The 16,767-nt window shown below is 42.0% G+C and overlaps 1 protein-coding gene across 1 annotated transcript; it reads right to left on the bottom strand.

Moving 5' to 3' along the window:
• Positions 1-508: 508 nt before the first annotated feature.
• On the bottom strand, positions 509-16,351 carry LOC103360769 (gamma-aminobutyric acid receptor subunit pi). The gene is made up of 8 exons (XM_008286667.1): positions 16,225-16,351; positions 12,226-12,293; positions 11,272-11,489; positions 8,607-8,689; positions 4,340-4,477; positions 4,082-4,234; positions 1,092-1,282; positions 509-874 (listed from the first exon to the last, which is right to left on the bottom strand). The coding sequence occupies exons 1-8, from the start codon at positions 16,262-16,264 to the stop codon at positions 509-511; spliced, it is 1,257 nt and encodes a 418-aa protein (XP_008284889.1). The 5' UTR covers positions 16,265-16,351.
• Positions 16,352-16,767: the final 416 nt, after the last annotated feature.

Raw genomic sequence — 16,767 nt, 5'->3', positions numbered from 1 at the left:
ATCAATCCATCACAACAGAGAATCCAAGTGGAAGGGGAATTTGTTCTCACTCAACAGTGCTGGCGAATTCTGTCATGAAGCCTTAAATTACAGCTCCATCTTAAAATGAATATACTACAAGGAAGAAGACAGGCTGGCCATTTTTATCTTAGTGAGCCGTCTCATCTTAAAGCGTATCGGAATTTTATCAAATCTCACCTTGTCAGGGACAGGTAGGCCTATTTTTAGCAAAAAACCAACTCGATGAAATTTAAAGCAGCGGCTCAGTTTGACTACCTATTAATATTTAAAATGGAGCTGCAATCACAAGCATTCAGTTTTTCACCTAAAACAACCCTGCATGAGTATGCTACTTCACTCATGAATCCAAATGTAGAAAGTGTACACACTCACCTCAGAACACACCTAAACAACACTTACTGTACATACATACAGTAAAATACACGTCTCGTCTATGTACGCTCTCCGGTTCACCCTCTCTGGGACAGATGCTGCACTCAAGCAAATGCTAAAAGTACAGATAATATGTCCAGTAGAGCAGGTTGACCATCACGAAAGACAGGGGGAACGTGACTCTGGAGTAGTTGTCTATGTGGTGGGGGTTCTCCACATGACAGCAATATATGGCGCGGAGAATTTTGCGAATGGTGGCCAAGACGGTGATGCACCAGTGGGTGGGCTCTGGGGGCGACGCCTCGGGCTTCGGCTCACTGCCCGAGGGGCTGGAGGGGCGGACGGTGAGTTCTGTCGAGGACGGAGCTGAGGGGGGAGTCGCGGCGGGCTCCTTGCGTCTCTTGGCTCTGCTGGAGTGAGCGGAGATGGTGGTAACGATGCCGTTCATCTCGTCGTCGAAGTCGTGCATGTGGTGGCCGTACTGCAAGAACAGAAGGGTGAGCTTTGAAAGGAAACTAAAACTACATGTGAGAACTCGTAGAGGATGTTCAACTTACTCCAAAGGGCTCAAGATGGTGAAGATGATGATGATGATGATGATGATGATGACAGCGACCACCACGATGAACACAATGACCACAACAACAGCAACGACCACATCAACTAACAGCGATGGAGAACATCCAGGAAGGCCTTACCATGAGCATGTGTGCGTCGCTGTGAGTGAGCGTGCAGAAGTGGGCCACGGCGTATTCAATGAGCGCTCCAAAGATGAAGCTAAAGCAGATTCCCAAGTAGACATCTATGGCCTTGATGAAGCAGTTGGCGTTGGGCAGCGACGTCCGGGCTCCCATCATCAGAGTGGTCATGGTCAGTACTGTGGTCACTCCTGGTGGAGGAAACACACCCAGACACTGGTCAAGTATGGATTGTACTGATCAAACATTAAACAAGATTATCTTTTTAACCGTCTCAGCCAATAACAGCCTTGATTTTCTTCTTCGGAGTATTTGATGTTACAGGGTAAGACTCAAAAGTTTGAAACCAAATTTTCAGGGGCTTTAAACTAAATTATGAAAGATGTCATCCAACGCCTCAGTACTGAGGATGTTTCAATACTTATGTGGTGACAGTGGAGGACTGTGGCCCTCCGGTATGAGCTATAATGAGGATTCGACTACACAGGAGATACAGTAAAACAGAATAAAGTCACGAGGTCAGTTTCCATTCGGCTGTTTTTCTGTGCACTTTCAATTTGAAAAAGTTTAAAAAAGAAACTTTCTTCTGCTTTTTTTTTGTTGCCTGCGGTGAAAGAGAAATTGTGTCGATAAAAGCAAAACTTAAACATCTATTGAAGCTTCAGCACCACTGCAGAGACTTAAAGTAGCACCATTGTGTTTTTCTCCAGCGTTTTTCCACCACTTGACGCTTAACTGGAGCTCTTAATCTGGAGAGTTTGCGTGTCCTCGTTTTCTACAATCCCCTATAGAAGAAGCACCATCAGCTGCGTCTCTCAATGACCCAACTCCCAATATTTGCATAACAGGTTTGCATAATTCACTATTTATTTTACAGATTTGCCAATTATTTGTTCATAATCTGCGGATGAAAACACACCTGTTGTTGGTTTTGGTGGGGATTTGTCGACATCATTGTCTTTTGAACATCACACAGACACAACGCGGCTATGCTATACCGTGTGTTAAAAAAGAATGAGACAGAAACCGGTACACTGAAACAGTCGGACAATTTGACAGCACGATCCATACAAGAACTATTCAAGGACTAAACCCTGTGTTGCACATCCTCTAAATAATTCCAGTTCAGCCTTCAATACTGCAATCTTGCCAGTGCACAATGAATTCAATTTGATCATACTCATAGCATGCATGGACAATCGGATAAAAGGAAAAAAAAGAGCAGCAACAACACAAGAAACAAACAAGGGCAGCCAGGCTCTTCTACATTAACCTCATCAAAAATTCCTTTTACACCTCACATGCCATGAAGTGGAATATTTTGTAGTTTGTTTTGAGAAGTTGTTGAGCCCCTTGGAGAGGTGTGGCGGAGCTAATCCAACAAAATATAGAAGTTTGAATGCTCCCTCTCGATAGCACAAGTGTCAGAGATGCTCTCTTTAAGTCCTCTAAAATCAAAACTAAACAAATGCTTATGTTCACCGACTGGGAGCAAAAGGTCGACATATCAGTGTAATGGTAAACAAATACTGCTGACTGACAGCACAGCAGAACACATCCCATGGGAATTGTTGACTTTTTTGACAGATTTGGACGAGCAAACACATCCTTTTTGAAACAGTTCCTATAAATAAAGGTGATATTCTCAAACAAAATGACAAAACTGATATTTGTAGTCATTTTTATAATAGAAAACATTTAAGTCTGGTGGACAAAGTAAGTACTTTTGTCGCACCAAATACATCAAATTATGATCAGAGGTTCCCGTCAGGTGTCCATTATTAGAGCAACAGATAGGACCTGTCTGACATCAAAGTTTGCTGTTCTACTAAAGTGTGCGGTATCATCACGCCGAAACCTAAAGAAGTCTCCGAGGTCTTCCGAATAAAGGGTTGTAATTATTGCAAGGGATTTAAAAACATCTCCATAAGACTTATCATTTCACTCTAGGGAAAAACATCTACAAGTGGTCTGTCAATTTGTCCAGGACTGGCCACTCCAGCAAATTGAGCCCTGAGCAGACTATTTGGCTCCAAAAATGCCTCCAAGAAGCCTAAAAAAATGTCTTTAGAGGATCTGCAGGTAACTCTTGCAACTGTTAGTGTCAAAGTGCTGCGTCTACAATTGGAAAGCGATTCCACAAATCTAACCTGCATGGGAGATTTGCCAGGTTTCTGTTTAAAAAGGAATTAGCGGACAACTATGGTTTGGCAGTGAATGTGTAGGCAAAGTTGGAATAGTAAGCTCTGGGCAGATGAATCAAAAAGAGAGCTGTCCGGTCACAGTAACAGTAGACAGCAGAACAAAGACGACTTTTCAGGATAAGAACCTCGCACCAACTGCGATGCATGCTGTTGGAACTGTTCGACTTTGCTTCGTCGCCTCAGGCCCTGGGCAGCTTGCAGTCACTGATTCAACCATGAATTCTGTACCATATCAAAGAGCGCTTGAAGATAATGCGAGGCCATCTGTCTGAAAGTTGATGCTGAACCAAAAGCGGACCTTTTTTACTGGAAAATGATCCTCAGCGCACTAAGATTCCACCAAGTAATGGTTCACAAAAGAAGAAATGTAAGGTTGTGGAACTGCCTGATTTGAGTCCCATTTAAATGTTGTCGGGGGTGTGAGACAGGCAGTGCATGCAAGAAAACATCTTGAAGGAATTTTTTTCATGGGAGGGTGGTTAAATTTTTTCAACAAGTCACTGCCAGAGACTGATGGACAATTATGCAAAACACCTACAAGTCATTTCTGATAACGGAGGGATACTGACTTCTGATGCCAAGCTTTTACTTTTCTGTTCCCCAGAAGAATATTACATCTGTTGACATTTTTTGTCGAACTAATCATCGAGAAAGCAACATTTTGGCAATGGAACAAATGTTTGCTTGTGCACATGACAGTAGATAGGACTAAAGGTATGGCAATTCCCCAAGAGCAAACTTTTTCACATTTGAGTAAACAAAGACAGTTTATTTTTTTTGTCGTACCTATACAGATCCGTGCCGGAACAGAGGACAGAGAAATCCAGAAGGAAACCCATGAGAGAACAACCAGCAGGCTGGAGGGGACGTAGGTCTCCAGGATGAAGTACAGAATGCTCCTCTTCAGCTCAAAGTGGAAAACCAGCTTGGGGTAATGGCCTTTTGAGAAGATGGTGTACATCAGAAATCAGTTAACATCATATCAAAAACATTCGTGTAGCTCTGGCAGTAAGATTAGGAAAAGGTTTGGAACGCCACTGGTACCCGTTTCATAGATAGCCTCTGAGACCGACGTGTAGTGGTCTTCTACTGTGTACTGAGCCAGCTGGAGGGAATCTAAACCACTGACAGACTCGTTCCCTCTGGTCCAGTAGAACATCACATCATTGATATTGTAGCCCCCTGTAGGAGAAGAGACGAGAAGAGGAAACTGGCATCAGTCGATGTTAATATACGATCAGTGGGTTCAGGAAGTATGCATGTCATGTGAAAACAAACCCAGAGAGGTTTTGTTTCTTGAGTTTACTTCAGCTCTACAAAACATTTTTGATCTCTTCCAACTTTCCTGTTTTGGTTTAGGTCAGCTAAAAGGAGCACTCACATTCATCAGGTGACCACAAACCACTCCAAATGAATGCTAATGCCGTTCCATGTCTTTTGGATGGCAACTGTTTGCTAACACACTCACCATTAAACTTTCCTGGGTCAGCATTATACAGTACATAAAACACACAGCCTGTTTCATTCTCTTCCTCTGGAACAATTCAGTGATTTGTGCCGTCACAGCTCGACAGATAAGCAGTAACGCTGGTAACCTTTAAATACCCAAAATGCAACGATGTACATCCACATGCAGGTGGGAATATAACTTACACATCATTTTCAATTTTAGTGGTGGTGATGATGATAGTATAGACACAATATTAGTAGCTTTTTTTCTTTTACTAAACTCCAAAGTGGTGGGAACAGCTGGGAATGTTAATTGCTAAAGCTATGGTATGGTCTGATCCTGTTACAGCTGAGTTGGTTGAGATTGCAATCCATAGTGGGTGGTAAATTCCCCCTAATGCTAAATATCAGCACAAGAGAGACATTTGGGGAGAATCAAAGGGAATGCGAAAACACCTTTGAAACGCTACGATCACATGTTACCCCTGAGAAGCAAAAGGTCTACACAGTGCAACACTTCAATAAATCCACCATTGAAACACCACATGAATTTGGCAATGCTAATACAACGGCCCGACTTTAAGTGTTATGCTAATATTTCATGTATGCGGTTATATTTGGAATATGCCTCCATTATTCACTTTAACACAGTTTGACACAGAGAGATCCAACAGGAATTGCTAATGGAAAAGTGATTCTTCAAAGAGGATAGCAATAGAAGGAGGGGGGAGAAAAAAAAAAAGGCCTGGTGAAGGGCTTAACTCTTGCCTCGTACCATAACAGACTAATCATGCATATTGCACCGGGCCCTAGAGAGACTAGATAACCCAAATAAAAGTTAGAATAAGAAGGCATGCAAAATGAATAGGATCAAAGATGCCACGGTCGAGTGTGGTAGCGCTTTCGATAGAACAATGTCACAATGTGCAATGCTGTCAGTTAATAAGCGCCGACGTGTCTTCAAATTTGATAAGAGACAAAAGGTGTGATTAACAAGGCTTAAACTACTTAGGTGCATTTTCCTAATTTATCTGCAGAGGGAGCAAGAGAATAAGAAGACGTGCCGTCGACTGAAGCAGGAATACACTCCTGTAATCTGCTGCACATGAAACGCTCATTAATTTCTTTCGCCGTGTAAACCCATATGGAGTCATGTACTGCTGATCAGATCCATGATACCCGCAGCACAGTTGCCTAATGAAGGGCAGTGATGACTTTGATGCTGAAAGGTCCTATAAATTGACCGTTTTCTCTCTCGCTGTATAGGAACTCATTATTTTCCTAACCTAAAGCCCTGGCATTACTGTACAAATTAGAGACACAGATGTGCGGTGACATGCTGCGCTATAGCATGCAAGGAGTTACATGGAGGCTCCTTCAGCCTCCCAGTGCAGTGTGTGGCCTTTTGAATAGCCGTATTCACACTAAGGTGTTTTTAAAAGGGTCGCCACCAAAATTTCATCCCAAGCAAAGATCACTAAAGACCGACGCCGTCTTCTGACTCAGAACGCACTAAATATTTTACCGCAATCCCAATCTAAACGCCCCACACCCCTCCCACAACGACGCTCGCTTTAAAGCTTCCTCCTGTGCTGAGGATCCACTTTTGGCACAGCATTAAAAGAAATAAATCCTTGAATATACATCTTCATAAAGAGACACAGAGACAGAGCAAGAGGGAGATGGAGATTGAAGGAGAGGAGGACAGGAAGGAGGAGAGAGAAAACAGCCCAGATAGAGAAGCTGGATGAGAGAGAGAGATTGCGAGGCAGGATGGAAAAGAGAGAGACGGAGATAGAAAAGAGAGCGATGCAGATATTTTGCCGGGAATTATTGAAGCAGCGAAAGGAAGGATCCATCATCCTCTCAGTTACCTAACTTTAACCTCCAGATGTCTTTTTGTCTGCTAAGTGGCACTGGAGCTCAAGCTAAATGTTTTATTTGGCACTGAGGTCCTGGTGGGCTTCTGGCAGGGATCAGACTTAGCTTAGCCTGGCTGGCTGTCATTTAATAGCATGGAGCAAAAGCGTGCTGGAAAGCAACGACGGCAGATGAGCAAGGAAGCAGAGAGGAGGGGCTAGAGGGCCCTTCTTCTTCCTACCATCTCCTGCAAAGCCAAAAAAAATCCATCTTGTCACGTAATTTATTCCTAATAGTAATTTGCTGTGATTAGAAACATACTGGCACTCTATTTCGTCGTGACACTAACGACTGTGTGTCATAATTAGGCAAATCGATCCTCTTATTTGTGGAAAATGTCAAGAAATTTAAAAATTTTTCAACAAACGATGCATTTTCTGGTGTCTGGTGGCAGAGGTTTGCATTCTTAAGATATTAAGGGTGAGTTTAAAGGATTTGTAGGATTAGGTGGATTTGGTATCAGGGACTGGACTGGCCCTAAAAAATTGGTGTCAGTGGATTTGTGGGAAAGAGCTGTTATAAGCAGAAAATTTAAATCAGTCAAGGACTAACGGAGGAGTTTGACATTTGTGGCACACACTTTCATATCTATGCATTAAAGACACCTGGGATTTATTTAGTCAATCTACGATTAATAACCCAAAACATTTTTTCAGACTTTTTTTTTTTTTGCAAATTTCTGTAAAGTCAAAAATCTTTTATTTCTAAAAGTTTTCTATTTCTACTTTGCTGTGGCTCTCAGATTTATCTTGTTTGACTGCTACCCACCTGTGGTAAACTGAACTGATTGGACATCGATTAGAAAGACAGACGGTTGTTTGTTTAAAGCTCCAACAATCCAAACTGCATTTCACAACAAAAACAAGACTTGAAGACAAAGGAACTGTCTATAGTTCTCACTCATAAAACTGATGAATTGTTGAACCATTTCTAAAGCTCTGACAGTTCTCAGGAGTCAAGCAGCCTCAATCATTGTGAAATGAAAGAAGTCTGGAACCACAATAGCTGGAGTCATAAAGCAAAACTGTGAGACCAAACTAGATAGCCGTGGACAGAAGGGTGACCAAGAACTAAACTGTCACTCTAACAGAGCTTCAGACGTCCCCTGCAGAACTCAGAGTACCTGCTGAAAGAACAACCATCTCAAAAGTACCTCATCAAACAGGCTTTATGGTGGAGTACCGAGACAAAGAATGACTATTGAGTAAATACCATGCCAGCCTGCTTGGAGGTTGCCAAACAGCATTTTAATGACTGTAAGAGCACAAAGAACAAAAGACTCTCCGAGAACTGTTTGTGCAGAACACCGAGCACTGTTTGTTGAACCCCAGTAACTGCCAATCTGCACAACACCAGCACCACCACCAACTTTGTCAATATGGGCGAGTGAGTATAGATGGATGAGGAAAAGCAGTTGTGTTCATTTAAAATTAAATGTAAAACACAACAGAGTTTCCCCCCAAAAAATGAAGGTATCTGAGTACTTGAATATCTGAGTACTTGAATATCTGAGTACTTGAATATCTGAGTACTTGATACAACTTTTACCAACAGTAAGAGTTGTACTGATCTTCCCACCTAAGACACATTCCCCCAAACTGTCGAACTTCTCCTTAAAGGTGTCAACAATTTCCATGAACTGCTTTCGAGCTTCATGTTTTTTTTTTTTCTTTTCATTAGAGTAAGGGAAATACTATACACAGGAAAACATATCCCATCATGACCAGAATTGCCCCAGTTTGTGTCTGCTGTGTGACATAAGCATGCAGTCTTGAGAACACACACACACACACAGAGGCAGTGTAGAAGATGAGAGAAAGTGATCCGTTTGATCCCTTGGTTTGATCAGATTCACTTGACATCACGCCCACCCACCAACTCTCTGCCACCGCTTCAAGGAGCACAGATGAGATTTTCTTTATTAAGTATGAAGTGTTCTTACAGCTCTCCAGTTGTAGCGTGCAGGTCTGCTTGTCCATGGGGTACTTGGTCAGATCCATGTTGCAGGCCACCGTGGTTGTAATCCTAAAAACAGAAATGTTGTTGTCATTAAAGGTGATGACTAATGGAGAATATCAAGAAAGTCCCCACAAATTTTATTTTATTATATACACAAGTCTCTGATATGATACAGTGACCGTTAGGACATATATGAACACATTTTGTTTTGAGAATGCAGAAGGACAGCCTCTTTCCTTGCTGTCATTCTGTATACCCACGCCGGTATCTATAAAGCTGCTCAGTGTATTTTGGCCTTAAGCGCATCAATACTCCACGAATGATGCAATTTTGCACTCATTCTTAGAAATTATCCTTAAAAGTACAGCGGGTGCAATGCACACGTTTGTCCATACTGAGGATCGAGTTGGTTCCAGCTTCCCACCGGGTCTTATTTAGCAGGTGTAAGGAGTCTTAGGAATTCTTAAGAATGAAGTGTGGGAGACCAGCAAAGGCACTGATTACACACCTACACGTGATGATGATAAGCTAATAAAAGATAGAGCCTGTTAGCCACACTGAGAATGAAAACGCTTGGATGTTGTAAGTCTGAAGGCAAACACATGCTCACATGTGAAAAAGATGAGCTGAAATAGATTCCATTGGCAGTAAGTGCTTCATGGAAACATTTAGATCAACCCATATCAAACATGTATTTGACTCAAATGCTCTTCTAAAAGGTTTAGCATCACTACTAATCATAAATATTTTGCTTCAAAAAACTGGAGCATTTTATAAACCATACAGCATTGCTTATATCTAGACCCTAAACACAGCCATAAGGGAAACACGGTATCGTCTGTAAGCTCGACTCTCACAAGCATCAATATGTCAAAGTGTTTCCAACTAATGATGCCTTTAATTATGACATGGTGTGGATAGTTCTGATAAATGATGCACCTCTGAAGGCCTTCTACTGGCTGATTCAGAGCTTAAAAGAGGTCATTTTTGGACACGACTGTAGTCCTTATCTTCACACTTAGGAATCGCTGCAGTCAGCACTTCAGAATTACACGAACTTTGCTAAAACTTACTTTGAGCTCCTGTACGCCAAGATTTTTAAGTACTCCTTCTCACTTCTTTTTTTTTTTTTTTTAGCTGATGAGTCAAAATATGGAACCATTTTTGGCCATTTATTAGAAGTTCTATAAATATCAGCAGCGATGTTGATGGATGACGGAAACACAAGATTTGAGTGTCTTGCTGAGATTTCTATACAATAACGAACTGCAGCACACTGATTTACAAGACAGAAGGGAGGTGAACCCATAGAAAATCCATGTCAGCACCATGGATCTTGACCTGCCACAACAATTTTCCACAGGGCTATGTTTAATTGGTACGTCTGGTCTTTACTACATGGATACCTGTGTGTCTGACCTCTGGCTTTGTGATGATTTTACACAACAAATACGATCTGGAAACGTGTAAACCATAAAAACGGACAGACAGATTTTTATTTTTTTTTAATCATTTTCCTCTTAATTGCTCAACCTTTGGCTGCAATCACCTCAGTGCTTTCTCATGTATTCCCCCCTGGCACAGCACTGAAACATTTACCACAGCTGTCCTTTTCCTCCAGCACCTCACATTTCTCACTTCACTCTGTCCTCCTTTTTTTTCTTTTTTTTTTCACAGCCCCAATTCCCCCGAGGTGGCCATTTCTCTCCCGACTATCTTTTTTGGCTTGTTTTACCCTCACTAGTCCTGCTCCCTGACTGTTAAGCGCTAACCTCCTCCACATTGCCACAGTGAAGCACAGAGAGTGGGCAGTTTTCTGTATTCAGGCAAAGGTGCTTGAAAACGAGAACACACACACACACACACACACACACATTTAGAACAAAAGATCAACAAATGCGAGCCTCGCTGTAGAACAATTCCATGCGCTTGTTAAAAATAACAACTCACAGAATCAAAACTCACACGTAAACATGTCTGAATACAAGTTTAGTATAACATGGCAGCCGTGTACATCACCCTCATTATACTTACAGGGTTACCATTAGAAAAGTGTGACTGTCTCACATTTGATGTGTAGCTTCCACTAGACTGGATACAGCTATAGACAGAGGCGCTAAGACAATCCATGCATGAGCAGAGCATAAAGGAAGTGGCATTAAAACAGTAGGATGTATAAAATCCCATCATTGCAGGGTTTAAAAGATCTGAACACATTCATCTATAACCTTTTTTTATCTATAACCTGTCTGCCTGTGCCCAGCATCTAATCAAAACGTCAAGGTAATGCACGTTTCAGATGCTTGCCAAGAGCTTGTCAGACGTTAAGCCTTGCACACGGCGCAATATCTGTTTCACGTATCCAAACGGGACTTATGTTGCTTTGATAGCCCACAGCTCTTTGTATCGACAGACCGCATGCTTCTGTACTCATACAATCCAATACCGGCGTAATAGAACTGACACAACTCCCTGCTTTGCAATCACATTATCTCAAATTCAACCCACGCGTCCTCCCTCTGCCAATTTCTTTTCCAGTCCCTCGCTTACTTTTTATTGCGTGTTGGATTATAAATAAAAAAAAAAAAAAGAAAGAAAAACCAACACAACAAACCAATCAGACCAACAGTCTTCATTGGTTATCCCACCTCAGCGCGTAAAGGACGGTCCCGTTGGGGAAGATGCGGATCAGCCTGTTCTCCACGGTGATGTCATGGAGGAAGGACTTCTTGGAATCGACGATGAAGGTGTCCGGCACCCAGAGGAGCTCCACCAGCCGCCCGTCCAGGCTCAGGCTCTTGTTGCCCTCGAACACTAAGCGCTCGTCCGTCCAGCGCTGGCGGAGGAATATGGTGGCGGTGTAGTCCTGCAGGATTGAGGCCCAGAGGTCACAGCAGAGGCTAATAGACCGTTCTAACAAGCACGTCAATAATGTGCTGACAAGTCATTCGGGTTTTTTGCAAACCAAGCTTTGTGTGCTTATACATCATTGGACAGCTCGGGGCTTGTTTGCATTGTTTTAGTATTGATGGCGTCAAAAGAGCCTGAAGCAGCAGTAATCCACAGAATCGCTTCAAGTCAGCAAGTCTGCTCTAATTTTTAGGACACTGAACATATTTTTGTTCATTGTGAGAGTCCTGCTGTCTGTGACCACATAATCAATTTCTTGTGTTGTGGGGCAACTCTTGACAGCTGTCACTACGGCTTCTGAACCAGAGAGGATGGATGCTGCTGTTTCAGCACGATTTAAATAAGGCAGAAATTAGTATATTACTACTTTAGCATCACTGCTAATATTTCCCTACTGTTCTAGTCTTGTTTTAGCTCACTTATTGTTGTTTTTATTAATCTATCACACCTCCATCTTGTTGTTTTTCTGTTTGCATTTATTCTTCTGTTATGTAATTTTTCTCTCTCAAAAATATCTGGCACAAGAATTTTCAGGATTAATAATGTTCTATCTTATCTCATCTTATCTTATCTACTCTTTCTTATCGTATCTGATCTTGTGTCAGCGTTGCCTTAATAATCACGCTGGAGCACAAGGAGCCTGTTGAAGCTTCTATTCAAAGGACGGTTATGTTCAAGTGTGGCCGTCTCACCATGTTGATCTCTGAGATGGTGTCAATGCTGGCGATGTCCAGGCTCATACCCACCGTCACAGGACCATCTGGAACCAAAGAAGAAACCGTTAATAAACCGACTGATACATGGTTGCACCCTGCATAATCCCATTGCCTTTAATGCTTTACTATTTATCTGATTCTGTCTGATGACTGTGAATGATTTTAAGACATAGCAGATTATACCGAGGACACATAGGGATGTAAGGCTGCACAGTAAAGCATACTGTTGTATAATAATTAAAAAAAAAAGAAGGTTATTGAAGGACAGCATATTTAAAAATGCTAAAGACCCCCACATCTCTGCAGGCAGCTGCAGTCTGTCGAGTGTGAACCTCCTTGAGGGAATTAGTTCTCCATGATTCACCATCAAAGAAGGGGTAACTTTGCTGCTCTCCAATGTTTCATCTTCTCATTCTCCTTTCCTCTTACTTATCAATCTCTATTTCTGGGAGGGAGTAATGAGCCTGATGTCATATTGCAGATACTGTACGTGCCAGCGTGAGTGCCTGCTATAAGTGCTGCATGCTTGTGCACAAACTGTAAGCAGGTGTTTGTGTGTTTACTTCAACTGGAGTTTGTAGTGGGATAAATAAAGTCAGCGGTCTCTTCACATCACACCCGAGGCAATAAGTGTATTACCCAAAATTATTTCTTTAAGGTCATTTGTGTATTAGAAATGATGGATAAGCTCGGAGTAAAGAGGGCAATGTGCTTCAAAAATCAAAAAGTGTGTAATCAGAAAGCATGGTGCAAGCAGCACCTGAGGCGATCCGGCCTGGGAATGACACTGACAAGCGGCGAAACTCTGCAATTAGCAATAAAATGTTAACGTCTGTGTAAAGCAGTAAAAAAAAATATGTTCTGAGTTTGTCAAACCTCAGAAAACTGTCATTAACCCGAGGGCAGTGATGGACAGCGCTCACACCAAGCGGCTCCTCTGAGGCTGAAAAATAAAGCCAAAACTGCAGATTTTCTAATCTTTTCTTCAATCCCCATAGACCACTACGTTAAAATGTCCACAGAAATAAACAGCCTGGTCTCCATAGCTAATTTTCACAACTGCACAGGGAGGGAATTTTGATGTAACGTACCCATTTAATACACTATAATTAACTAAGCACACAAGGCTTTCTGCACTCGTTGGTGGGCACGTACTGCTGATGGCCCCAAATGTCAGCAGGATGGGAGGATCGAAGGTCGGGGAGGGACATAGTTAGTCTGATCCCCTTCACCGGTATTAGTGGACTATCCAGTTATCTTTGACCAAAGTTTGTAAAACCACACGGTGTCAATGTAGAGATGGGTGTTTGGTGGTGATCCTCAGCTCTGTATCACAGTGGCTCCTCTCAAAATCCATCCACCTCGCCTTCATCTCATCATTCTTTTATAATTAAATATGGAGACCAAGCTGTTCTGCAAATTCTGGCATCCAGAGAAGATGGATGTGCCCAGTATGCAAACTATACTATGGCTTTCAGGCAAGTTCAGTCGTTCTTAGTCTGAAACGACACACACAAACGAAGAACTTGATTTAGCCTGTATTTATCAATACTCCTTTCATGCGGAGGGCTAAGTTCGCTTTTCTTTGTTTCTTTTATGGCTGTCAGCATTCTACTTATAGACATTTTCTTTCTGACTTTTGTAGTAAGATGGGTGACGTTTACAACACTCATTGCCGCGCTTTAATGGCATAAATGATAGTATATTTACTTTAATGCATTAGTTGTGAATCACCCTCATGCATTAATCATATATCAGTAATAGCTGTGATTTTATGCATGATACATGATGGTGAAGGAATAAGAAAACAGAAAAGCATGGCACAATATTTTTAATATTTTAGAGACCTCCGATATTTTGCGATTCACGTTTTCAGCTCGTGTCATATTAAAGGTCCAATATGCAAGAATTTGAAGATAAATAGCTTTAATAAAGCAGCAATACATATCTGTATTGCAAAGATACGGTGGTGTACTGGTGTCCTTAGCAGAGAATGAATTCACAACCATGCAGAGGGTTGTGGTCTCTTCTTCCTCTCTATGTTTTGCCAGTCGACCGGCCGTGCATGCACGCTACATATTAATGCAAGTCAGTCCCTCTTTTTGAAAGTGTTGGCCTTCCCCTTGCTGTTAAAAGAAACTGCTGTCTGCACAAGCAAAAGCGGAGTCCACGGTGTCCAGCGAGTGCCACAAAAAAAAAAAAAAAAAACAAAGAACGAAAAACAGTATTTTATTTACATTGCTTATCTAATTTATGTGCACTCATTTCATTCCAGCTCAGTATGAGAGTGCTGTTTTGAGGCTCTCCTCACAGATAATAGAGCTTCTGAGGGCTAATGGATTCTTTTTCAGTTGGCTTTAATCTACACAAGCTTTATGGGTATAAATGAAAGTGAAGGGAGGGGAGGTGTGGACCACATACTCATTTATTTAGAGATGCTGGTGTTCTATTCAACATCCAGCGGTTCAGAATGTTGCATGTTTAACCTTTCAGAGGAGCCAAACTTTCCCTGACTCCCATGCAGTTTGCACACTGGGTGGATGAAGGTCTAGCAAACTGTAGGCTGAAGTAGGTGTAGGAACTGGAGCAGGTAAACCATTCATCCCAATGCGCTGTTGGTTTTACAGTGTTAAAGGGAGGATACATTCAAAGTATGGCTGCAGGTTACAGTCTAACTCCACAGGTCTGTTCATGTTTTTGAGCTATTTTTCTGATGTGCATGATGTGTTTAGGGCTGCAGGGTGGTGCAGTTGGTAGCACTGTTGCCTCGCAGCAAGAAGGTTGCTGGTTCGCGTCCCGGTGGGGGCACCGGAATCTTTCTGCGTGGAGTTTGTATGTTCTCCCCGTGCAGTGTGGGTTCTCTCCGGGTTCTCCGGCTTCCTCCCACAAGGTCCAAAAACATGCTGAGGTTAATTGGTGATTGTAAATTGTCCGTAGGTGTGAATGTGAGTGTGCTTGGTTGTCTGTCTATAAGTGTAGCCCTGTGATAGACTGGTGACCTGTCCAGGTAAACCGGCCTTCACCCTGAGTCAGCTGGGATAGACTCCAGCCCCCCACGACCCTCGTGAGGATTAAGCGGTGTATAGATAATGAATGGATGATGTGTTTAGAAGCAAATCTCTGAATTTCTGTTACACAAACTTTAAAAAACATTCACTTTTTATATTTATTACCTTTATTCCATTTAAGCTGTGCTGTTCGCGTGACTAAAGAAAAACACTAAATGAAAATGCAAAATCTGACAGAAAGCCTTTCCGGATATTTTATTTTCCCTTCAGCAAAAAGGAATGAATAGGATCAATTTAAGTTCTCACAATGCCAGTATTGCAAAAGCATGCAGGTGGGTGTGTGAATGCGTCCTGTGTTTACCAGTGTTTTTTACCATCGCTGTGTGCATCACTTACGTTCCTAGGCGGGAGGACTAGTGATTATGCTGCACAGCATTCGCCTTGGTAAAGTCCAAGGTGTTATTACAGATCAAACAGCGAGTAAACAAACCATAATCACATTGTGACGGATTCCCGGAGCCCAGAACAATAACGGTAGCGAGGGATTTGCAGGGAATGACATAACATTGTTCTTCTGAAAGCATAGACTTGGTTTTTCTACGGCAAGCAAATTAGTCGCCTGGTGGAAATTGGAATCTAAATCACAGCACGTATTAGGAGCTCTAATCTCGGTTGGACGGCCAAAAATATTGTATATTTTTAGATTTATATAGATATTAGTATTTAAGTCAATTATGCATATGAGTTTGTTTACCGGCCTCATATCAATGTTGACACGCAAAGTAATGAAGCGCACCAATTCCAACGGTAAATTGCACCACATTCAAATGTATGTCAACATGTATTACTCAGGAGGAACGCTCTGGCACAAAATTGCGATATGAACCTTTCTCGTTCTCTGTCAAACACACATTTCCCCTGAGTGTTCTGTCATTTCCATGGCTGCATGTGTCTGCAGTTTCCTTACTGTCAAAGAAAGGCCTGAGGTACTTGTTGTATCCTTTCATCAGCCTCTGAATGGTGGGAGGCAAAATCTCTCCTTCCTTCACTTCTGCATTGAGAAACGAGCTCTCTAACAACCTGAGAACAAAGACAGACAGAGAGAGAGAGAGAGAGAGAGAAGAGCAGAAACAAGTGTTATTTTTCAGTTTCTCCTCCCGTTGTGCATTTACCAGGTGGATTCCTCTTCGGTATTCGGAGAATCCGCATGGTGTCGATTGAGTTCCGCAGCAAATCTTACAAGCTGTGCTCGGGCGGAAGAAAAAGCAGGAAGATTAAAATGGCAACTTGGAACTGAAAAATAGGACAAAAAAGAATAAAAGATACCACTTTTAATTATTGCATTGCTTTGAATGGTCTGGGTGCAGAATATTTCAAACTATCCATCTGTGTTTTTCCGTCCTCTTATGCCTTTGAAAGTACTGTTCACTTTCATGAGTTTTTTTTTTTTTTTCCTTTTCTTTCTTACTGCTACCCTTAAAGGCACATTGAAGTGTGGGAAGATGATTAT

Source organism: Stegastes partitus, unplaced genomic scaffold (genome assembly GCF_000690725.1).
Source record: "Stegastes partitus isolate 25-593 unplaced genomic scaffold, Stegastes_partitus-1.0.2 Scaffold463, whole genome shotgun sequence".
NCBI lineage: Eukaryota > Metazoa > Chordata > Actinopteri > Pomacentridae > Stegastes > Stegastes partitus.
The sequence above is the reverse complement of the archived record's forward strand: the minus strand, read 5'-3'. Positions and strand labels throughout refer to the sequence as shown.

What these genes read in the sequence shown, in the direction of transcription:
- LOC103360769 (XM_008286667.1), bottom strand. Translation starts at nt 16,264, where the DNA reads ATGAAAGGATACAACAAGTACCTCAGGCCTTTCTTTGACA. An exon ending in CCATCTCAGAGATCAACATG is followed by an intron (nt 11,490 to 12,225) that starts GTGAGACGGCCA and finishes TCAATCCTGCAG; the next exon opens with GACTACACCGCCACCATATT. An exon ending in ACCGTCCTTTACGCGCTGAG is followed by an intron (nt 8,690 to 11,271) that starts GTGGGATAACCA and finishes TTCTGTTTTTAG; the next exon opens with GATTACAACCACGGTGGCCT.